We start from the raw sequence: 24614 nt of genomic DNA, 5'->3' as shown, positions 1-24614 counted from the left end.
GATCAAATCAATGATACTAATATATTTTTAAAAGAAAAAATTAACAACAAATTAAACATTTGAAAGGCTACTTCAATAATAAATATTTCAAAAATTTGAAGTGGTGATGAAAATAATATTCTTAATCTAGAACTAAACATATTTGTCACAAAATGCAATTATACTTAAGCTGATAATATCCCAATTATAATGAAACTCACTCCTCTTGTAACAAGAATATTTTTCATACAGAAGACTCAAATTTAAATCATTACTTAAAAAAATCATATATGTAACATATGAACCAAACATTCATTGATACAAAAATAATTTTTATATAACTAATTAACTTAATTAATTAATATTTTAATCTTTCAATTTAAGTGTCTTTTTTTTAATCCCTGAAATTTAAATTTATATTTTTTAATTCTTAAATTTTAAAAATTGTTCTTTTTAGTTATTTCCATAATAAATTAGGAACTTATGATAATTTTTAACCATCATGAATAATTGTTGTCATTCCTCAAAATAATTATAATTTAGATACTAACGATCACATTCGTCAAAATAGAAAATAGAAAACGATAGTAGAATAAACAAATGCTCCCACGTCCCCAATACCAAATCTGAACAGATTAGTTGATCTACAGCTTTAAGGTGGTCAAATTCAGTTGTTTTTATGTGAAATACTAACAATACCTTCGAAAACATACTGAACTGCTCCACTACCTACCTTAGCAGGTTTGGCATCACGTTCGCAGTGCCTTTAGTTACCATCTTCGTGCACATTCGCAATATAGAAAATTTGTGAAGAAATAACCACTCAGACCTCAGTTTCGCTGGTAAATAATCCATCAACAAGATAACATTTCTATTCCCATCAACAAATGAAAACTAAGAATTAGAAATGGAACTTTCAGTTTCCACGATGATAACAACGGTAATTAACTTAAATTAATTATTAGTTATCATTATCCATGTGTATTGCTCCTTACTTCAAATCAAAACAAAGACAAATAGACAACCATTATCTTTTTGTAAAAAAATCATAAAATTTTCTATTAAAGATAATCTTGTTTGAGCTATATAAGACTATTAGGTGACAAAGTTTTCCTTCCTAATATTTAATGTAATCACATACTTAGTTGAGTTTGAGATCTCTAGTTAAGCTTTGATTTACACATTTGATAATATTACTTTCCAAGAATTAAGAAATCAGGGTTTTAAGTAGTTAATTTAATAAGTAGTATTATATTTGTCAACCATTTATATATTTTTAGAATTATCTTTAAAACTTTGTTAAAAAAAGAATTATCTTTTAAACTATAAGAATCCCATTCTCTTAATCTCTTTACCAAATTAATGAATTAATTAAATAATGCATCTTTATTTAAAAGTATTTTTTGTCATAAAAATTACACAGTAGACAATTTGGAGGAAGTCTTATAGAAAAATATTAAAACAAACTTCTTAAAAGTTTCTTATAAAAAATTAAAACAAATAGTATAAAGACAAAACTTAAATACAATTTTTAAAACTTTTTTTGTTGTTTTTTATTTTTGTGATCGTTGATCACCAAAAATACTTATGAAATTGCATTTAAGTTTTTTCAAAAAATAGAAAGGTCAATATAAATTGAAAATATTAAAATGCATTCAATTCTTTTTTATTTAATAGGTAACAGAATTTAATTTAGAGAAAAAAAACATTTGAAAGATTTAAAACTTTTCATGAAAATACGAAGTATGGACCCGAAGGGAAGCCACATGTCGGAAGCCCAAAATTAAATGAAAAAAAAGGTACTGTTAACCCGTTTGTACAAACCAAACTCAAGAGTTAGAAAAGTTAAGAAGGACTTAATTACCAATTTACTTCCTAAATTACTTAAAATGCAATTGATTCTTAAATTCTAAAGCACTCAAATTATATCCTTCAATTATTAAACTTACTTCAATTAAATCTTTTTTATCATGTCCATTAATTTGAATGACAAAATTGTCTTATGTGACACTTATATGAGATTCTCATATCACATATTATTTATTTATTTTGCTAGAAACAAGTTATTTCTACATTTAAAGGTTAACTCTTAAGTTGTAGAAGAAATCACAAGTAAATTTTGTTTCTTCTAATAATATCTGTCTCTATACTTATAGAATCCAATCTTTTAACAATTGTATTAGACCTTCTTGGTTCCTCTTATCACATGTTACTTATATTCAATTCAGACATTGTTAATATCAAACTAACCGGAAAAAAAAAGCTTAATTGATGCATACCTAATTCAAGCGTTATAAAATTTGAAACAAGTTTGGAATGCTGTAAAAAAAAAAACAATTTTGGAACCAAATGGGTAAGTAAGCCGAAAAAAAAAACAGTATTTTAGAAGGCCTTGTTTGTTGTCGTGTTTTTATTAATTTTTCTGGTCGTTTTGGCGTTGCTCATTGGTTTCAGTGACGCACATAACAGCAGCACCACCCCGTAGACTTTGAATGTGGAAAATCTTTGCCACTTCGGCAACTAATACACAAACAGAAAGTTTGCATTTTTTATTTTTTTATTTTCTTCTTTATTTCTTCCTCGCAGATAGAGGGAGCCACGAGAAGCTTCAACCCTTTTACCCTTCATGGAATCGCGTCCATAACGCTACATATTTCCGTTTCTCTTATTCTCATTGGCTTTGTTTTGTTTTTGTTTCGCGCAATTTTGATCTATGGGTCTCGCGAAGAATCTGCGAGGCTCGAGAACGGAAGCGCCACAAGAAGGTTTACCCGTTTCGGCGGTTTCCGGTGGCGCGGCGGCGAAGACGAAATGGACCAATCTAATGCCTCTGGTCGTGGCCCTCGTCGTCGTTGCGGAGATCGCGTTTCTGGGAAGGTTGGACATGGCCAAGAACGCGGAGATGGTTGACACCCTCGCTGACTTCTTCTACCGTTCTCCCGCGGTGGTTGAAGGTGACGATTTGGGGCTGGGCACGGTGGCAGGTGGTGGCGGCGGTGGCGGTAATCGGAATTCTGAATCGGAGAGTTGTGAGAAGTGGTTGGAGAGGGAGGATGCTGTGACTTATTCGAGGGACTTTGCTAAAGAACCTGTTTTTGTTTCTGGAGCTGACCAGGTTTGGTTGATTCTAATTGTTATTATCTCCTTTTTTGTTGTCTCTGTTTTTATGAAAAAGTATAGTTTGTTCATAAGTTAGTTTGATCGTCTTTTAGTAGCTTTGGAGTTTTAGTTTATTCTCCTCACTAGGTTGGTGTTCAGATATTGGTGTGGTATCAATGAAAAGACGACGGGGAATCGGTTAAAGTGTGCTTTAGACTTTAGACAGATATTAAGTGGTTTTTAGTAATGTGAAAAGAGAGAGATAGAGACCAAGAAGGATATTGGGGGAAGTTGTTAAGAGGGATTATAACAACAACAACAGCAGCAACAACAAAGTCTTATCCCACTATCATGGATCACACTATGCCATTCTGTACGGTTGGAAGCCAAAGCTGTAGGAACATTATTTAGCTTGAGATCTCCCTTGATGGCTTCTTCCAACGTCCTTTTTGGTCTCTGGTTGTTAAGAGGGATTGCATGGTAAATAATATATCTGAAAATCAGGTCTTTAACCAAGTTGAAGGATGTCTTGTGACCATGTAGCTGACCTCACAACCTAGTGGAAAAAGGCTTTTTTGTTGTTGTTGTTGTTGTTTTTGTTTTTGTGGTGGTGGTTGGTGTATGTTGTCTAGCATGGTCACTTTGTTCCCAAGGGTGTTGAAGAATTACTTTGAGGGGCATTTGTTTCATATCATATGGGGGTGGAAATGAATATTCCCATGTTTGTTAGAAGGTTATGACAATATATTCTGGAGTATATTTTATTCCTAGGTATAATATTCATTGGAATGTGATTCCTGGAAATGCAAAATTATACCGTGAAACAAACACCCCCTTTGTTATTATTATTTTTGTCTTTAGGGAGCTGGGTGGGGTGGGGTGGCAATGGATTTGTTTCCACTCCTGTTAGTTGTTGTTAGTTGTTGAATAACAGGGTCCTACAACTGATCATGGTGGACCTTTGTTTGCTAAAGTTTGGTCTTTCTTTCTTTAACAACACCTTGCTATTCAATCCAAATCCCTTTTGTGGGCATGTTTGCTTTGATGCTGATAAGTCAAGAAGTAATTCATAAACCTCCTTATAGTTTTCCTTATAATTACAAAGTCACTGTTATTCTTCTTGTCCATCTAAAGTTTTTGGTTCATTAAAATGCAGGAATGGAAGTCATGCTCAGTGGGATGTAAATTTGGGTTTAGTGGGGATAAGAAACCTGATGCTGCATTTGGGTTACCTCAACCAGGTGAAACAGCTAGCGTTCTGCGATCGATGGAATCAGCACAATACTATGCTGAGAACAATCTTGCCATGGCAAGACGGTGGGTAAGCACTGTTGTAAAGTGTTATTCATTAGATTGGTCCATTTGTTGCATGTATGTTGCTTAGTCAGATACCATGGTTTTTATTGTTTTTATAGTTCCATGGAAATGTGAGTAAGAGATTGAATTTTTTCTCAGTTTAGTATCATGGGATTATGGATACTTCGTATGCCAACATAACCTATAGTCTTATAGGCTAATGTGGTATGGGGTTTTAATTTGCAGCTGTGTTGTCTTCTTTTTACAGCATTTGCAACTGTGTCTATGTCTACTTTTCCTTGCAAGTATAATCAGTGCAATGCTAGTTACTGTCTTTACTTTTGTTCATTGAAATTCTTCTTTCCTTTTGTTCTTTGTTCAAGTAGAGAGAGAGTGATCCATTCCAATTTTTTTCAAGTGTCAATCAATGATTAAACTAATATTACAATGTCTTTGTGTACTAGGAGGGGATATGACATTGTAATGACAACCAGTCTATCATCTGATGTTCCTGTTGGATATTTTTCATGGGCTGAGTATGACATCATGGCACCAATGAAGCCAAAAACTGAAGCTGCTCTTGCAGCTGCATTCATTTCCAATTGTGGTGCTCGAAATTTCCGGTTGCAAGCTCTTGAAGCCCTTGAAAAATCAAACATCAAGATTGACTCTTATGGTGGTTGTCATAGGAACCGTGATGGAAGAGGTAACATTATGATAATTTTTATAAATTTAACTTTAATATCTGTTAGGAATTGTTTATCCCTGTTAAAATTATTATAGATGTTTTCTTGTCAGAATTGCAGTTGCAGTATCCCCTTTGTGCTGACCTTGTTAAGTGTTTCTCAAATTTAAATCACATTTCTTCTACCTTTTAAATGATGTCTTTATTTAGTATAAGCAGTTGCACTTTATATGTTAATTCTTGTTTATTTTGTTTGGAAAAAGAGGGAAGAAAGTGATTAAATTACAGATTTTAGACACTGAAAAATTGTAACATGTTTTTAATGTGCCTGCAAATGCTCCCGAGTTTCTAGGGATAACTTTTCTTTTATGTCAAATGCTTTTCTATTTTTAGTAGGACCTGATAGCATGGACTGAGCAAAAATTGGCCAATTACCTTGTGCTGAAATACTGTCTATCACTATATAATCTCCTACTGTACTCTCTTTCACCTAAAGATATATATGGCTTCATTGCTTTTTAGCACTTTTTTCTTTTATGTTTTTTTAAAAGGAAAAAACTCAGGCACAGGACCTCATGTGCTTTTAGTGTTGTTTTCTATCAGAATTGGAGTTTTATCTTGGTAACCCATAACATCAGGTTGGCAGAAAAGGTCAACACTGTTACTGAGGTAAAAATCTGATTTAGTTAGAGAATAACATCAAAAGGACCATAGATACTGCATCTGCACCTAAGTTTTGAATCAACTGCTCCAATCTTATGTATTAAATTAGAGTATATTGTCTTGAGAATAACTTTAGTCTACACTAATCATCATTAACTTCTTTAAAAATGTTAAATTTAAATTCTTTTGAATTAATTATGCATATCTTATTTATAGTTTTAATTTTTTTCCCTCAAATATATTTAGATTCTACCTGAATTAGTAATGCAAGAATCCCTTATAATTTTAAATGTTTATATTTGTAATATATATGCATATTTTTAAATTTTACCTAAGCTTGAAATACCCGTGCAATGCACAGGATACTTACTAGTTATAAAAATAGAAGTTCCATACCTTGCCATCTTGGTCACTGGGTGAAAGGCTCTAATGCACAGGATACTTACTATTAAGGTAGATTTTGTGGAGTTTATTAAGGATTATATGTTTAATATTTTCTTTAGAATTATTTTTGGCATTTAATTTTTTCACTTAGAGTCCTTTAAAAAGCGCTTGCTCTAAACTTGAATTCAGTTCAGGGTTGAGTAATATTATCAGTTTGTTCTCTTCAATTTCTCTACCTCCCATTCTCTACTTTTTCCCTTTTTTTCACTCCAGTCTTCTTGATGACACTGAAGAGTATTTTTCTTAATAAAGGGAAAAAAAACTTATTTTTAGAAAGGACGGAGGAGTTTGGAACTTGCAAGTGTCCTAACTCTTTCTTGAACTTATTAGTTTGAAATGCATTTTGAATGAATTGGTTTTAGTTTGCAGCACATTAGCAGGAAAGCAAAACACACAATTATCCTTGAAGCTTGATTATGACATTGGACATAAACAAAAACAAGCTATGTTCCCAATTCAACATTACGAGTCTCAATTATAATTGCTTTTGTGTAAAATCCAGCAATTGTCTGACTGATGTATGATTAATTGATTTTTAGGTTTGTGGAAATTATTCCACTGCTTATGTCAATGATTTCTAAAGTTTCAATGATTATGTGATACTGTTGTTATTTTCTAACGAGTATAATTGTGATTTTATTTTATTCTATTGCAGTGGATAAAGTGGAAGCCTTGAAGCACTACAAATTTAGCTTAGCATTTGAAAATTCTAATGAGGAAGATTATGTAACTGAAAAATTCTTCCAATCCCTTGTTGCTGGTATGGATATATATTTTATCTCCATTCTTACTTGCATTTACTATATATACAACATTATTAATGTAACACTAGTTGTTCATGGGCTTCAGAAACACTCTCTTGCATTCCATCTGATTTCTTTTATATCTGATTCTGGGAGTTGCCAAGATTTTCTGCTGCAGGAAGGCAATTGCCAAAATTTAGTTGGAATTGAATGCTCAATTTTGAATAACTTAATCAATATTAATGATGATAATTTCTTCACAATTAAATTTAGGAAAATATGTCTTGAACATAAAATTTAGGCGACAAAAAGTTGTTCCTTTGATTTTATGATGTATTAAGTGAGCAAAAAAGATAATTGTATACTATGTAACATATGGTGTCAATTTTTGGATGTTCAAATAATGAAATTCTTAAATTTATCATAAAGTGGTCCTTTTTATAATTCTAGGGTAGAGTAGATGTTGTTTAGTTATAATTAATCGCCTTAATTTTTACAAAATGGTTCTTTGAATTTTGCACACTTGAATATGATCTACTTTCGGTGTCTTGAGTTTTTCCCTTCAAATTAATTGGCAATATACTCTGAATTTGTGAATGAGCTTCGAAACGATGAACCAAACTTAAAATAGTGTACTGTTGGCATAAATTCAAGAAATTATTCCGCGAACGACGTGGATAGTTACAATAATTTCCTGAGACAATTTTTTCTCTAGATAATATATTAATAACGTCCAATCAAGTCATATTCTTGTATTTTCACAAAAAAAAAATGTCATTCTTGTATTCTGGGATGCCTCAACGTGGATATTATCTGTATAAGAGAAAAATGCATTTCCATATAAACTTGCAGAAAATTTGTATAATGGGTTTTGGATTCTTAAATTTTCCACTCTTGAAATATCAGAAGAACCCACTTGTAATGCTTCTTCTAGGGATTAATCTCTTTTATTGTAGGAACTATCCCTGTGGTTGTTGGTGCTCCAAATATTCAGGATTTTGCTCCTTCTCCTGGTTCAATTTTACATATTAAAGAGATAGAGGATGTTGAGTCTGTTGCGAAGTCCATGAGATACCTAGCAGAAAATCCTGAAGCATATAATCAATCTTTGAGGTAAATTAAATGATGAAGACGAAGAAGTCACTTTTGCTTTTCACACCAAAATTGGATTATACAAAACAGTGTAAAATCTTGGTAGTTTGATGTTTTCTGTTTCTAAATGAGGCATCTTGAGTTTATCTGGTTTTAAAATGTGAATGGATTTTGTGTTGTGGTTCTTTATTTTATGATCAATAGGATACATCCTGAGTTATCTTATTAATATAGGTGGAAGTATGAGGGCCCATCTGATTCCTTCAAGGCCCTTGTGGATATGGCAGCTGTACATTCTTCCTGCCGCCTTTGCATTCACTTGGCCACAGTGAGTAGAGAGAAGGAAGAAAATAGTCCAGGCTTTAAGAAACGCCCTTGCAAGTGTACTAGAGGGCCAAAAACTGTGTATCATATTTATGTGAGAGAAAGAGGAAGGTTTGAGATGGAATCCATTTACTTGAGGTATACTGTTTACTTTGATTAGTTATTTTTTCTAGGCTATAGTCCTATTACAAGTTTTCATCATCTGGTATGATAATTGTTTCCCATCAAACTTTATGGCATCTCTTGGTCACTTATCAATCATAAGCTGAATAAAAGCTGCCAAAAAAAAAAAAAGCTGAGGTGAAAGATGTAATGAATTGAATTTTTCCTATCAATTAAAATCAACTTATGGACTTCAAGTTTTATGGAACTTCTCCCATCTAATGTTTCCAAAAGCTGAGGTGATGAGTTGAGTTTAACATATGTGAGATGCTCAATCCATTATATCTTCTTATTTTCTTCTCCTATAAGTATTCATGGAGCAGTTTATTCAAACAAGACTATATCCATTATGGCTCTTCCCATTTTAGCTGATTCTATCGTTTCAAGAAACATGTCATGAAATAACTAATGACAACTCATTATTTTAATGCCAATTGGCAGGTCTAGCAATTTAACCCTTGAGGCCTTGAAGTTTGCTGTTGTTTCAAAGTTCACATCCCTGAATCATGTACCTATATGGAAGACAGAAAGACCTGAAATTCTTAGAGGGGGCAATGATTTAAAACTCCACAAAATATACCCAGTTGGGTTGACACAAAGACAAGCTCTTTATACCTTCAGCTTCAAAGGGGATGCAGATTTCAGGAGTCACTTGGAAAGCCATCCTTGTGCAAAGTTTGAAGTCATTTTTGTGTAGCATGTGCTAGTGGCCTCTCTGCTCTACATGAATAGCTTCTTCACTTAACTGAGCGGTAGAGTTTTAGGGATGAGTATGGCAATGAAACTGGCATGGCTTTATTTATGCATAGCTTCTTGACCAACTCATTGATGATTTATATTCAAAAGATAATCTTACTTTTGAACTCTTTTGTGTACAAGAGGTGAGGTTCCATATTTAATGCTTAGTTTTAGTTATAGAGTTTCTATCTGATCATCTAGAAAAGCCACATGATGATGGACAATTGGTCAGCATGCCAGTTCTTGTATACTGTGGGTGAAAAACTAAAATTTAAATGGAAGCAGCAGATGTTTCACTCAAGAATACGTTATGCCTTCTTTTAAGATATTTTTGGGCCCTACCTAGAAATTTAAATTTTGGACCCTTGGCCAAAACTATTCGAGAAATTTAATATAATATAAATTATCAATCCTTGTAGTTTTTGGTTGGTTGAGTTGTGAAATTATCTATAAAAAATTTATAATTAATTATTTTTTTTTATTTTTGATAAATAACATCACTATTCCTTTATTTTATCTTGTAACATTGTTGAGTCTAAAATAAGATTTAAGTAATTTAATTCTAAAAACTCTCCTAGAGCAATAATATTGTAACAAGTTTTGGAATACAAGTATTGTTAATATTGTATAATAAAAGTGTACATTTTGGAAAAGATTTTTTTATTAACAAGTTTTAATACGTTTAATTTTAAGAATAAATTAAAATTATTAATATTAATATGTTCACCAAATCTTAAAAATCCTTCTTTGATATATTGGATCTTTAAATACATTCTATTACTTGTTATTTGGGTCTCTATAAAACAGTAAATTTACTACGAGTATTTGTGAATGGATGATAGAAGGTGGAACCTAAGGCTGTTTACCTTATCACATCTACTGGCCTGAATTTTTCTCGCCTTAATTCTCACATTATGTTTATCTATACTGTTAATAAGGGAAATATTCTTTTTTGGTGTTCACAAATTCTAAACAGTTTTAGCTTTTATCAATTTTTAAATTTTTTTTATTACTTTTCTAATAATTACCCATTATTCTTATGTTGTAAGTTAATTTTATTACTTCTAAATATTTTTTTTCTATTTTTTCTATTTTTGTTTAAAATATGTAAAAAGTACAAAATGTCTCACTTCCCCTAATGTTGATAATGTTAATAGATTGTTTTGGTTAACAATTGACACGTAATTGCTCCCTTGAGTATATTGAAATTGGCTCTTTTATATGTTGTTTTGTATAAAAGAAAGTTCAAGATTTAACACAAACAATATATATAATTTAATAATTAAATTAATAAAAATTATATTATATACTCACTTATTAAAATAATATAATAATTATTAAAATTATACTGTTATAATTTGATCTTGCGGTCTTTAAATATATATTATGCAAGTGCCGGAGATAATTATGATTTTATCATAAAAATGTTACAACCATTACAAGGTTTTAACTTGAATACAGTTTGTGTCACTGTACATTTATTTTAGTTTCCTCGGTATGATTAATTTAGTCTATCAAGATAATACAATGACAAAATGATATCTTAGAAAGTATAATTTGTCATTCATTTTATTCTAAAATTATAAAAGTTGAATGACTTAGTAATAATATTAACATATTTTTGGAGATTAAAATGACGATAAATAATTAAATTTAAGTCTTAAAGGATAAAAACGGCCATTTATTCAATTTCGGGTAATTAACAAAGCTGGTATAAGGTGTAGATGGATTACAGGGTAGCTACAACTAAAGATAACATAATTAAAAGAGGCAAAAAAATAATAATAATAACAATTCAGAGTCCTCATGTTCTTTCAGTGTAATGATTGAAGAGATTGGCATTGCCCTTTACAATATAGTTTGGCACAAATTGGTTCAAGTGTGGGTGGTGGTGGCTAGGGACAGAGACCTGACTCTTGGCAATCTCGTAAGGTTTTTTAGACTTTAGAGAGCCACCATGTGTCTCCTTCTCAACACTGTGGTCGCAATGGTAAGTGGCATTTAATTACTATTATTAAAGGTTTGGATAATATATACTAGTCCGTTAATAAGTTATAATTAAATAATGTTTTAACATACATAACGATTTAGTTTGTTAATATACTCATATTAAAAAAAATAAGTATATAAATATTAGTAAATGTTTGTAAAATTTGTTATATATTCTTATTTTTTTTAATATGAGTGTGTTAATAAGTTATAACTAAATAATATATTAAAATAAAACAATAATATAGATTATTAACATGTTTATAAAAAAAATAAGGATGTGTATATTAACAAATTCTTTAATTAAATTCTAAAATGACTTGTCATTAAAACTAATGTATTTTTAATACAAAGTTGGACATTCAACTATAAAGACACTTTTCAACAACAAAAAGAAAATGACAAAGACACTTATCACAATTTATTAAAAATTAAAATTTCACTTAATGAAATTGAGTATAATATCACTCAAAATAGTAACCTACAGTAAAACCAGAGATTAATTACATGAAGTATAAATATATTTTTTTTTAAAATGATCTCTTTTATCTTTTATTCTTTCATATACATAAATTTAAAGATTAAATTTATGATTGCATATTTAAAATGTATAATTATCTGAGTCATACTACTTTATGTTCACATGATATAAACTAATTTAAGTAATGAGTTTATGATATCTTACGAGTATTATGATATAAATTAATTGAAAAAATAAGTTTTAATTTTTTTAGATAAAGTTTTAGTTATTTAAAAACTTTTAATAAATAATTATTTTCTTAAAACACGATGAATAAAATAATTAACAGGATTAAGTCGCACATCTCATTAAAAAATAATTTATGATTATTAAATAGATATCGGATCTACGACCCCAGTTGGAAACGGGGCGGGTGATTTTTCGGAAGCTGTTGGGAAGTTCTATTTCAAGTTGTCTTCTTCTACTTTTGATTTTCTTTTTCTATAAACTATTTTTAAGTCTTCTTTTCGTGGTTTTCATTTAAAATAATCTTAATCATTGTCCTTAAAATATTAATTAAAAAACTAAAAAAAGTATTTATTATAAAAAAATAGAAAAAATTATGAATAACATTTATTTTAATAAAAAAATTCTTTTAATTTTTTAACTAATATACCCTGATTAACATTTGCATCTAAAAAAATCACATGTCAAACGGTTACATGCAGCCGCATACACGTTTCACAAACACAATGCAATGAATGACCCCCCAAAAGTCCAAAATGAAGGCAATAGAAAAAGAGAGAGAGATTCCTTATACACTAAGTTTAAAATTGAACTAACTATTTAATCATTTAAACTTAGTGTTAGATTTGTGAGAACAATATTATAAGGTCATATTACTTATCATACATAATAAATAATATATGATCGGATGTAAGTGTAGTTTTCTTTAAGGTTTCTTGTTTTTTTCAATCTCCTATTTTATTAAGATTTTTTTAATTTTATTTTTGAACTTTTTTGTTCTTACTTTTAATTCTTTAGACTAAAATTAAGAATGAAAATAAAAAATTAAACAATTAAAAAAAAAATTAAGTGACGTTGACTAGTCAAAAACAATTTATAGACTTAAAACAGAAATTTTTAAATATTTTAGAGATTAAAGAAGCAATAAATATTTGTTTTATATTTTAATGAAATTTAAAAGAAGAAACAAACTAACCAAATATTTTGGTGTAAAAAAGTATAGAGAGAATGTGTGTAGCATGCAATTTTGAGAGGGAATTTTAGTTAAAAGTGTTTTGTTTTCATGAGGAAGGTGACCCTTGGAAGCACCGAAGGGTCTATCGATCCGAGGAAGATCACCTCTGACCTCTTGCTTACTTGTAAGGTCCTCGTTCACTCTGGTCCTCTCGTCCTACAAAATGTACACTCTTCTCTCAAACCGCCATTACCATAATAACAACCTCAAAAACTCAATATTCTCAACAACAACACACTACTTTCCTTCTTCCAATAATGTCTTCTTTATTCTCTGTTCGTTTTCTTGCTCCTCCATCATCATGCTTCCCCAGCTCTCGGCCCAAGACATGGCTCTGCGCCGCCACCACCCCAACGGTGGCTCCGGCAACTGCCTCCTCGGAGGTGGAGGCTTCAAGGTTGGAGCCTAGAGTGGAGGAGAGAGATGGGTTCTGGGTTTTGAAGGAAGAGTACAGGGGAGGCATCAGCCCTCAGGAAAAAGTGAAGCTTGAGAAAGACCCCATGAAGCTCTTTATGGAAGGTGGGATTGAGGACTTGGCTAAGATGTCCCTTGAGGAAATTGAGAGCTCCAAGCACACCAAGGATGATATTGATGTTAGACTCAAGTGGCTTGGCCTTTTTCATAGGAGAAAGCAGCATTGTAAGTTTCCACTTCTTTTTTTTTTTTTTTTATGTTCCTTTTGGTTTGCTTCACTACCACCACTCACAATATGCAATGATAAGTGGAACAAAAAAGAGTTGATTGGTGCATGTTTGAGTCTCAAACCATGGCAACCACACAAGTTGTTGATATTTTACATTAATTGCATTCAAACTCTGGTGAAACACAAAATTTAGGTGTAGTACTATTGAAAAGTTATTTTTTTTTTGTGTTATTTTCTAATCAGAATTGGAGTTTCATCTAGATAATTTGTATAATAAAAGTTTATATTAAAAGATTATATTGACATGAAACTCCATAATTTGTATAATAAAATTTGTATAATAAAAGTTTATATTAAAATATTATATTGACATGAAACTCCATAATTTGTATAATAAAAGTTTATATTGAGGTGAAATTCCAATTTTGATCAAAGAACGTTAAAAAAAAAAACAACTAAAAAGTTGAGTATATGTTTTCTCTATCATATACTCGTTCGTTTACTCAAGAACAAGGCTTTGCATTTTGTTGTAATTAGCTTTTGTATTTGATTAATATAGTTGGGTTAATTTCTTTCCATTGTCTAAACCAGATGGTAGATTTATGATGAGGCTGAAGCTTCCAAATGGGGTGACAACAAGTGCCCAAACACGATATTTGGCTAGTGTGATCAGGAAGTACGGAAAAGATGGGTGTGCTGATGTAACAACGAGGCAGAATTGGCAAATTCGTGGTGTGGTGCTACCTGATGTGCCAGAAATTCTCAAGGGCCTCGATGAGGTTGGATTGACTAGTCTTCAGAGTGGAATGGACAATGTGAGAAACCCTGTTGGTAACCCTCTTGCAGGCATTGACCCAGATGAGATTGTTGATACACGACCTTACAACAACTTGTTATCTCAATTCATCACTGCCAATTCACGCGGCAACCCAGCCATGTCAAACTTGTAAGTAATTGTATGCAGTTATTTTATAATCAAGTGCGCAAATTATTGTAAATCTTTTAGTATCTATCTTTGATTCTTACATTAAAAAAAAATACACATATTATATAAGGAGGATTTAAAGTTTTATGATCTAAGCATTGGTGTTTACATTCAATTGTTGAATTTGTGCAGGCCTAGGAAGTGGAATGTGTGCGTGGTTGGATCCCATGATCTGTTTGAGCATCCCCACATTAATGATCTGGCTTACATGCCTGCAAACAAGGATGGGCGTTTTGGATTCAACTTACTTGTTGGTGGTTTCTTCAGTGCCAAGAGATGTGCTGAAGCAATTCCACTTGATGCATGGGTCTCCGCAGATGATGTAATCCCACTATGTAAAGCTGTCCTTGAGGCCTATAGGGACCTTGGCTTCAGAGGGAACAGACAGAAAACAAGAATGATGTGGTTGATTGACGAATTGGTAAGTCATTATTTTATTTAATTTTACAACTTTTGCCTGATGTCACATCATACATGAATGAAAATGAGATTATTAAAGTTTAAGTTCTGACATAATCCTTTCTTTCATAAATTATAATCAATATATACAAAAAGTCAAAAACTAATGCAATTTATAAAAGTAAAATAATCGATGGATATTTGACATCTATAGTGAGAGAGAAGTAAGATACTATAGGTAATATGATATAATAGAAAAAGAGAAATGAAGATAAATAATAATAAGGTGTTTGATAGTAACTCTTTATAAAATATTTCCGAATCTGAATTCTTGATTTTTTTATAACTGTAATAACTGTAGTTAAGACCTTTGACTCCTCATTTAAACTTTGAGATATTTCTTATAAGCTTAGGCTTTTTAGGCTAATTATGAAACTGATCCTCGGTCCTGAGCTTAATCCGGTAGGACTAATACTGAAATATTTAAAATGTTTGGTTATCCTAGCATGGTCTATTTCCACTGTCATTAAGTGTATCTGCTTGGCAAGTAAGTGATAAAAGTGTTTGGCAAATGAAGGGGATAGAAGTATTCAGGTCAGAGGTGGAAAAAAGAATGCCAGGGAAGCAGCTGGAGAGAGCATCTGAGGAAGAACTGGTTAAGAAAAAATGGGAAAGAAGAGACTACTTAGGTGTTCATCCACAGAAACAAGATGGCCTAAGCTATGTAGGGATTCACATTCCAGTTGGTAGAGTTCAAGCAGATGATATGGATGAGTTGGCGCGATTGGTGGACAAATATGGAACTGGAGAGCTCAGGCTCACAGTGGAGCAAAACATAATAATCCCAAATGTGGATAGCAACAAAATTGATGCCTTGCTCAATGAGCCTCTCTTGAAGGAGAGATTCTCACCTGAACCTTCTCTATTGATGAAGACACTGGTGGCATGCACTGGCAACCAGTTTTGTGGGCAAGCCATAATTGAGACAAAGGAAAGAGCATTGAAAGTGACTGAGGAAGTGGAGAGGCAAGTGGCTGTGACTAGGCCTGTGAGAATGCATTGGACTGGCTGCCCCAACACTTGTGGCCAGGTGCAAGTTGCTGACATTGGTTTCATGGGGTGCATGGCTAGGGATGAGAATGGTAAGGCCACTGAAGGTGTGGATATTTTCCTGGGAGGGAGAATTGGAAGTGATTCACATCTAGCTGAGGTGTATAAGAAGGGTGTGCCTTGCAAGAACTTGGTGCCTATTGTGGTAGACATACTAGTAAAGCATTTTGGTGCTGTCCAAAGGAATAGAGAGGAAGGGGAAGATTAAACTTTATGGCCATTGGCAATTTTAGTTTCTTTACTAAATCTACCATTGTCCCTGAACAAAAGTATCAGTGTCCTCTACATAAAAGAAAAAGGGATGATCATGAGACATGCATTATATCATATGCATGTACACTTTTGGATAAGACATGTACATTCTTTGCTAGTCCCTAAGTTACACTTTATTTCTTCAAAGATGTATGCTATATATTTCTCATTTTCTTGTGGCAAATGCTTAAGAATTATTTTTTCATTATAAACTAATTTTAGAGGCAAAATGGTTTATATTTAAATTTTTTTTATGTATAACAAAATACTAAGGATTTAGATGAATCTTCCACTCCAAAGTTGTGTGCTTTAAGTGTTTAGCATTTTATATTTAGCCTTACAAAAATAAGAGTTTGATAAGAAATGCCAGAAAAAAACATTGAAATCAAGTATATCTCAATTGAAGTGCTTGAATCACACAGCATCTTCTATAAATCATAAGGCAAAACACATGTATGTCTTACAGATCAGTGAACAAGATAGAAAGAACAAAACTCCTTTGAAGACTATTAGCCTCTTTAAATACAAGTTAAAAGTGTTTTTAAGAATTCTTTTATTAAAAATAGAGTTTTTTTTTGTTTGTATCGAGAAACTCTAAAAAACTGTCAGGAAGTATTTTTAACCTCGTATTCAAACAAGTTTTATGCCCTTAACTATAAAGAGATGTATTAACTTTTGGTTAAAATAATTATTTATCTTTATCAAACTCAAAACAGATATTTTACCTACAAAGGTTATAAGTAGAAGAACAATACGCTCTTAAGTTAATTTTTTTTGTCCGTGAAAATTAAAGATATACTAACAAAAAGAGGTTTATAACAATTCATATATTCTACTTAATCAATTGAATTATATTTTTAATACACTGTCAACCTATTTTTTTATTAAAAAAAAATTGGACTTCTCAAGAGATGTTTTTTAAGATACTGATAGGAAATAAAAGGGTGTTCTAACAATAAGTATGTGTGCTAAAATAAGATAGAAATTTCCACATGTAGGTCACTTTGATTCAAATAAAAAATTAATTTAATGCTTTCACACCTTGACTAAGACTAACAAAGGAAACTAATTCTATTAAAATTAAATTGAAGCGAATGATCTTACTAGTCTACTCAGCATTTGATAGATTATTTTTTTGGTCAAGAGCATTAGATATATTATGATTCAGTCTCAATCAAATTAGTAATAAACTATTTTGAAATAAAATCAAACAGCCGTTCAACTAATTGATGTGTGTGTACCCAAATGTTATTATGCTTGAGTGGGGATTCTGTGACACACTAACGTTCAATAGATAGGCTATAACTGAACGTAACATTATATTAATATACAACAAGTTTTTATTATATGTTTAGTGTACTTTAAACCAGAACAAAATAAGATATAATGTTAAAAATAGTATATTTTAATTTCAATATAAAAACTATAATAACCAAAAAAAAAATTAAATACCCTATTCATATTCCATTCTATTTATGTGACAATGCTACCTTAGTTAGTATATCCAAAACTATAACATATGTCAGTGTACAATTAGTGCGTGTTTTTTTCATTATAATTAGAATTAGGGTTAGGTTTCATAGACTTGTTTGCCTTTTTTTTTAAAAAAAAAGGAATAGACTTGTTTGCTTAAGTAAATATAAATAATATAGTAAGAGTTAAATACTTTTTTTAGTCCAAAGTAATTTAGTTTTATTTTTCATTTTCCTTTTTGTAATTTTTTTTATTTTAGTCTTTGTAAAATGTGTTTTTTTATTTTTCGTCCTTAAGATGCTTTAGATAATACTTTGAATAATAAAAAAAATTATCTAAAGTATTGAAAGGAAAAAAATAAAATAAACATATTTTCTAAGGATTAAAACAAAAATATTACAAGAACAAAAATGAAAAAAAAACACTAAATTATATTAACTAAAAAAATATTTAAACCACCATATAATAATATTATTGTTATTAATATGTATTAACTTTTTATGATACTATTTATACGTTTGTTACTCTGTTTAAAGGCATAGTTGCGTTGACCTAACAAAAGGCTTAAGTACAATAATCTATTTAGAAATAGGTTTTTTGTTAGCCAAATTAACACGTTGTTAAATAAGTTTTTATTCCAAGTGAAACATTAAAAAATAATGAGTTAGGTACATAATCATACTCAAATTCAAGACACTGATTAAGCGTATATACACTTTTTCTTATAAATTAAGGGTATAAGTTTTTTTTTTTAAAAAAAGGATTCCATAAGTAAATGGGTCAAATCCTAGCCCAAATTTGGTTTGTTGTTAGGTGCACCTAGGAATATTACTTATGCACCCAACAATTTAACTGAAATGATAAAAATGTCATTCACTTAAATTTTAAAAGCCAGTTTCATCTCCTTTCCCTCGTGTATTCCGTGCATTCCGCCGCCGCAACGCACCTTCTTCCTCCTCCATCTTTGCGTTATCCTTGCCGCCCCACCGTCGTCGTCGCCTCCATTGGCTCCGTTCAAATTGTCTACACCATCGTCTTGCCTTTCCGCCATCGAGTTAAGGTGTTTTTTTCATGGTTTGGGATCACGTTTGGCATCCATGTAACACATATGAATTACCTAATTCGTATAAGTTATACGAATTATCTAATCCGTATAGATATAACTCATAAGGATTACGTATTCCGTATTTTTTTTAAAATTATTAATAAATTAATTTTATTTTTTTTAATAGTAAATGCTTTTTATTTATAAATATATTATTTTTATTTTTATTTTTAAATAGTTATTTTTTTTATTAAATATAAATATATTATTTTTTCTTTTGTTTGTAAATAGTTAATCTTTATTTTTTAAATAAAAATAAATTATTTTGAATTATTCTTTTAAATAGTAATTGTTTTTTTTAATTGTACATATATTATTTCATTTTTTTTGTTTGTAAATAGTTATTGTTTATATTTTAAATGAAAATAGATTATTTTGAATTATGTTTTTGAATAGTAATTGTTTTTTTAATTGTGAATATATTAATTTTATTTTTGTTTTTAAATAGTTATTGTTTCTTTTTTAAAATATAAATAGATTATTTTGAATTATTTTTTTAAATAGTTAATTTTTTAATTATAAATATATTAATTTTATTTTAGTTTTTAAATAGCTATTGTTTATTTTAATTATAAATATATTATTATGATTTTTGTTTTGAAATAGTTGTTGTTTATTAATTATAAATATATTATTTTGAATTTCTTTTTGAAATAGTAATTTTTTAATCAAAAATAGATTATTTTGAATTAATTTTTTCAAATAGTTATTGTTATTCTAATTAAAATATATTATTTTGAATTATGTTTTTAAATAGTCATTGTATTTTTTTAATTATAAATATATTATTTAGAATGTTGTTTTTAAATAGTTAAAATATTTTAATAAAAAATAGATTATTTTCATTTTTGTTTTGAAAATTTTATTGTTTTTTTCATTATAAATATATTTATAATTATTATATATTAGTTTTTTATGAAATTAATTAATTAGTGTTTTTTAAGTTGCTTTTTAATAAAGAAGTTATTTAATTACATAAAATTAATTAAAAATAAAATTTGAATATATATATATATATATATATATATAATAATAATTTTTTTTTATTTATGAATGATTGCATAGTAATTGATTGAAGTATTGCTTAAATTTTGACATAAATTTGTATGTATGTCCAAATTTACATATTATGGTTAGAACTAGAGGTTTAAATCATGCTTTAGGTAGAGTTATAAAAAGAGCCCTAGGAAGAGAAGATAATCGTGATTCAGACGAAGCTCTCCAGCGGCGAAGGCCCACAACATTCGCATGTAGGCAACAGGAAGTTGCCGCTGTTGTTGAAAATGTTCATCACATAGATGACGCAACCGAAGAGGTCTTCCAACAACCTCAAGAAGTAGTTGTTGATGTTCAGGGTTTTACAGGCGGGTCATGTGACACATCAATTTTGACCGTCTATGTTGATCATGTTACAGTAATTGTTTAGAATTGAGAGGTATTTATAGTTTTAAATAAATTATATTTCAATAAGTATTTGTTATTATTGTTAAAATTATTTAAATTGTCTTTAGGAACGTCTTGAATTGAAGTTATCCTCCCATGGAAGGAAGGTTAAAAAATTTGGGAGGCATCCTACTGAGATTGAAGGGTTAGTTGTTGTCACAGGATTAAGTCTTCTGATCACATGTTCTTTGGACACTAGCGATTGGGGACTTATATCGACTTTTGCGGAGAGGTGACATAAGGAAATTAGTAGTTTCCATCTTCCAGTAGGAGAGGTCACCATCACCCTCGATGATGTGGCCTCTTTGCTTCATCTACCCATCACAAGGGCCTTCCATAGCTTCGAGACTCTTCATGTCGATGAAGCGGTGTTGATGTTAGTGGAATTACCTGAAGTCAGTGTAGATGAAGCCAGAGCTGAAACAGTACAGTGTTATGGGGCATATGTATGACTATCATGGCTACAAGACATTTATCATAGCAAATGTGATGCCGCACACTAGACTGTAGCAGCACGAGCTTATCATCTGCTGCATTTTCTAGGTTGCACTCTTTTTGCTAACAAGAGTGCAACACACATGCATATGGTGTTCTTTGACGCCTTTCGAGACCTCAGTTAGAGTGAAAGCTATGCATGGGGAGTTGTCGTCCTAGTGCATAGGTACGATAATTTGAATGATGCGTCTAAGAGCAGCGACAGACAACCTGCTGGATATATCACACTATTACAGGTAATTGTAATTGAATTTGATTTGTTTTTTGATTTTTTTTGTGTATTGATTTGATATTTTTTGTTTTGAAAATATGTGTAGTGTTGGATTTATGAGCATTTTCATCTGTTGTTGAGGCTATTATTGCTGAAGATTATTATGAAAGGAAACCATGTGCTTGCCGCTGGACATCTACAAAGGCATTACCAGTGTCGATGTATCGGAAGCGTCTAGATCGACTAACATCTAATGATATTTATTGGATACCTTACAGTGACCATCGTGTAATTAGAGAATTCAAGCTCATCTCTTGTTTTTCTGGACATATCTGATGGGGTCTCGTTGTTGTCATACACCGACCAGAGAGGGTTGTGCGACAGTTTAGGTATGTTCAGACGGTTCTTCCACACTCTAGATTCAAGATTATGCTTAGAAGATATTGATGACAGATGGATGCATTTCTCTGATTACCTTGCAGCGGTGGGCCAGATTTGTCTTGTGCCTGGACAATGTGCACCAGACTACATGGATTGGTTCTACATAATTTCGCATCCATTCATGGGGCCAGCACAACCCGGGTATCCAGTCATACATCCACTTGTCATCCAAGATGACACATATGTCGAACCAGATATGCCTTAGTACCCGATGGCGACAGCAGCTATGGAGGAAGCACTTGCGCATGTACCTTCTCATGTGAAGTAGCCTAGACATGCAGTGGTAAGATATATATATTCATCTCACTCTTAATTTCATTTTATTTAAACATGCAATATGGTTATACCTTATCCGTTGTTATGAATGTCATAGGAGGCTTGCCAAGCAATAATTGAAAGGTTGAAGCAGTTGCTCAACTTAAGGATAGTGACTGAAGGCATAGAAACATACGATGTCATGCAAGACTGTTTAAGGATCTCTAGAGGTGTGACTGTGGATCGCAATGTATATGTGCGATCGTGACGAAGGCGGCGCATGAAGACATTTAGAATTTTTTAGTAAATGTGTACACACAATGTTTATCATTTTATTTTATTTGACAACATTTTTATTTTACCAATTTTATTTGAAATTTTTTTTATATTACTATCGAACCGCTCATATCAACACATGTGAATTAAACCATAAACCTTATTTTCCACACATTAAATTTTTTTTAATAAGTTTCGAATTAACTCTAAAGCGTAACACTAACCCCCAATCTGCAAAACCCCTACTTTTTGATTTTCTACTAAACCCTAGTTTTCACGTCACAGTTAACTCTAACAACGCACGTAACACTAAACCTTATGTATTATAATAACCCTAAATCATTTGAACATAAGGTATAATACATATACCTGTGAATTTCCAATGAAACATATGTATATTATTGTAGTACATGACAATGAAATAGGTACCTAAATGTTCACTCTCCACTTAAATCAGCATAGTTTGTTTTCAACATCATCAAATTTCTCTAATGTTGCATTCTACTAATATATGTAGTTGGCCACTACTTTTCCTGAGGATGACAATTCCTAGAGCCAAAACAAAGCTAGAGGCGGTAAGGGATAACGATCTCTTAAATAAACCTGTTACACATGCACAAACAATTTGTTATTATAACACAATTAATTTCATAAATTAAAAATAGGATTATGATGAATCTACCTGAATAAAATGATTGTTATACGCGTGACCAATACATATTACGCGATGCACAAAAGAATATGTTGGTGGTTGACTTCTAAGAGAAAAAAACGTCATGCTTTGTTGCAGAGACAGTGATACAAGGATAACATTATACCTTGATGCAATGACATATCCCATGTCGGTTATATTCATCCACTTATCCATAGTAACTTGCATGAACTAGTTATACGGATTACATTTATTTAAACTTAATTTTAAATAATAAAAAATAAAACATAAATTACATATCATGGATAATCCATCAACAAGTAAGGACCTCTTTAATTCCTCAAATCTGTCTATGTCACCAAAGAGGTTGATATACTCATGAGACCATTTGACATGTTCTTTAAGCAAATGGTTGCGCACCAGCGACCATGAATCTTCACCCATACCTAATAAGGCAGCAATTGCACGATATTCACAGTTACCGTCAACTATGACATCAACAATGTTTTCAATGGAATCGTGAATGCATGGATGAAATTGATCCAACATCGACATAGTCCTTCTTGGAATTGTCTGGTCAGATGATGATACACTACGTTTGACTGAAGAATTATTATTTTGTACAGAATGTAAAGCATCAACATACTCCCAGTAAGACGAATCACGCTTTGTTGATCTTTGTTGTTTGGTAATCGGTTTCTTCTGAGCCCCTTTGGTGTTGACCTTTTCTAAAGGAGGACACATAGAGTTTAGATTTGGGTAGGCAATTTCTCGAAGTTTACTCTTTAGAGTAACTTTGCCACAAACATCAAGATCTTTAAATCGCTTGGATATGGTTTCCATCTCTTCGATTATTTTCACTTGGGGTTCAGATAACCCTTGGTTTGAAAAACATAGCCTCCACCAAAACATATGGATTGTCTTAAGTGTTATGGTGCCAACAACATATTTAGATAACTCACATGCACATGGAAGACCGTGAGTATTTCTCATGACACATCCATAACGAGAAGGGTTTTCGTCAGCATAATGTATACGTTCAAACTCAGTAGCAATCTGATTTAAAGCATACCTTGATACCATGCCAAGTAGCCTCTTGTATAAGGTAACTTTAAAAACATGTCCAACCACATGTTTACTTGTCTCAAAGGATGCCTTAATTTCAGTGTGTTGCAACGTGATCATGTTGTTCATGGCTTTCCAAACACTACATAGGTCTCCAAGGCTATTATGTAATAGTCTTTTTAAAGCCCAATGAGCAGATTCAACCCTGCATATGAAATACACAAAAAACAATAAATAAATAGAAGTACTTTTATCCATTAATTCCTAAACCCTAATAAAAAAATGACAATTTTCATACTTGTTTGTTATTGTGTTTCCTAAGTGCATCACCTTATTAGTCTAAGCTTTAACAAAATTTTCTTTGTGGGGAATTATCCATGTTTGGTTGACATAGTCAACAAACATTGACCATGGTGAACAAGCAATTTCAAACTTCTTAAGGCAATCATCGAACTGATGCTCGAAAAGACAATCAACCAAACTCCCCCAAGCATCCATCACATAATCCCATGCATTTTTTTTACCAATTAGGGATTTACATTTTGCCTTGACATTCTTGTCGATGTGAAACCTACACAACAAGTTGATACACTCAGGGAATACAATTTTCATTGCATTCATCAATGTTAGGTCTCTGTCGGTAACAATAACTCCAGAAAGGGCATCACGTCTAAGAAAAAGACCTTGAAACCGTTCTAGAGCCCAAACCACATTATTTACATGTTCTCCCTCCAAATAGGAAAAACCAGCAGAGAATGTCATCCGTTGGTGTCACACCAACAAAGTCAAGTAACGGGAGCATATACCTGTTTGTTTTGTAGGTACTATCTATCAAAAATACCAAACTACAAGAATTGCATAACTTCACTGTATC

General features: G+C 31.4%; 3 protein-coding genes and 2 long non-coding RNA genes across 6 annotated transcripts; 3 read left to right on the top strand and 2 right to left on the bottom strand.

Moving 5' to 3' along the window:
- Positions 1-2414: 2414 nt before the first annotated feature.
- LOC114419694 (glycoprotein 3-alpha-L-fucosyltransferase A-like) lies at positions 2415-9526 on the top strand. Its single transcript, XM_028385439.1, has 7 exons — positions 2415-3094; positions 4235-4395; positions 4839-5080; positions 6822-6926; positions 7866-8022; positions 8236-8463; positions 8929-9526. Exons 1-7 carry the CDS (start codon positions 2693-2695, stop codon positions 9182-9184), a joined length of 1551 nt encoding a protein of 516 aa, XP_028241240.1. The 5' UTR covers positions 2415-2692; the 3' UTR covers positions 9185-9526.
- Positions 8454-9231, bottom strand: LOC114419695. The gene is made up of 2 exons (XR_003668282.1): positions 9103-9231; positions 8454-8999 (listed from the first exon to the last, which is right to left on the bottom strand). It is a non-coding gene; the product is annotated as an uncharacterized LOC114419695 (long non-coding RNA).
- A 3428-nt stretch (positions 9527-12954) lies between the features above and the next one.
- Positions 12955-16540, top strand: LOC114419692 (ferredoxin--nitrite reductase, chloroplastic-like). 2 transcript variants are annotated; one of them, XM_028385438.1, is made up of 4 exons: positions 12955-13574; positions 14170-14524; positions 14696-14984; positions 15540-16540. In XM_028385438.1, the coding sequence occupies exons 1-4, from the start codon at positions 13193-13195 to the stop codon at positions 16278-16280; spliced, it is 1767 nt and encodes a 588-aa protein (XP_028241239.1). In that variant the 5' UTR covers positions 12955-13192; the 3' UTR covers positions 16281-16540. The 2 variants fall into 2 exon arrangements, with proteins under 2 accessions (XP_028241239.1, XP_028241238.1); XM_028385437.1 differs by having other exon boundaries at positions 15468-16540.
- Positions 16541-21164: 4624 nt separating this feature from the next.
- LOC114417818 lies at positions 21165-22059 on the top strand. Its single transcript, XR_003667935.1, has 3 exons — positions 21165-21440; positions 21534-21775; positions 21866-22059. It is a non-coding gene; the product is annotated as an uncharacterized LOC114417818 (long non-coding RNA).
- Positions 22060-22616: 557 nt separating this feature from the next.
- On the bottom strand, positions 22617-23419 carry LOC114420692. Its single transcript, XM_028386520.1, has 2 exons — positions 23004-23419; positions 22617-22626 (listed from the first exon to the last, which is right to left on the bottom strand). The coding sequence occupies exons 1-2, from the start codon at positions 23417-23419 to the stop codon at positions 22617-22619; spliced, it is 426 nt and encodes a 141-aa protein (XP_028242321.1).
- Between the last annotated feature and the right edge of the window lie 1195 nt (positions 23420-24614).

Source organism: Glycine soja, chromosome 7 (assembly GCF_004193775.1).
Source record: "Glycine soja cultivar W05 chromosome 7, ASM419377v2, whole genome shotgun sequence".
Classification (NCBI taxonomy): domain Eukaryota; kingdom Viridiplantae; phylum Streptophyta; class Magnoliopsida; order Fabales; family Fabaceae; genus Glycine; species Glycine soja.
The sequence above is the reverse complement of the archived record's forward strand: the minus strand, read 5'-3'. Positions and strand labels throughout refer to the sequence as shown.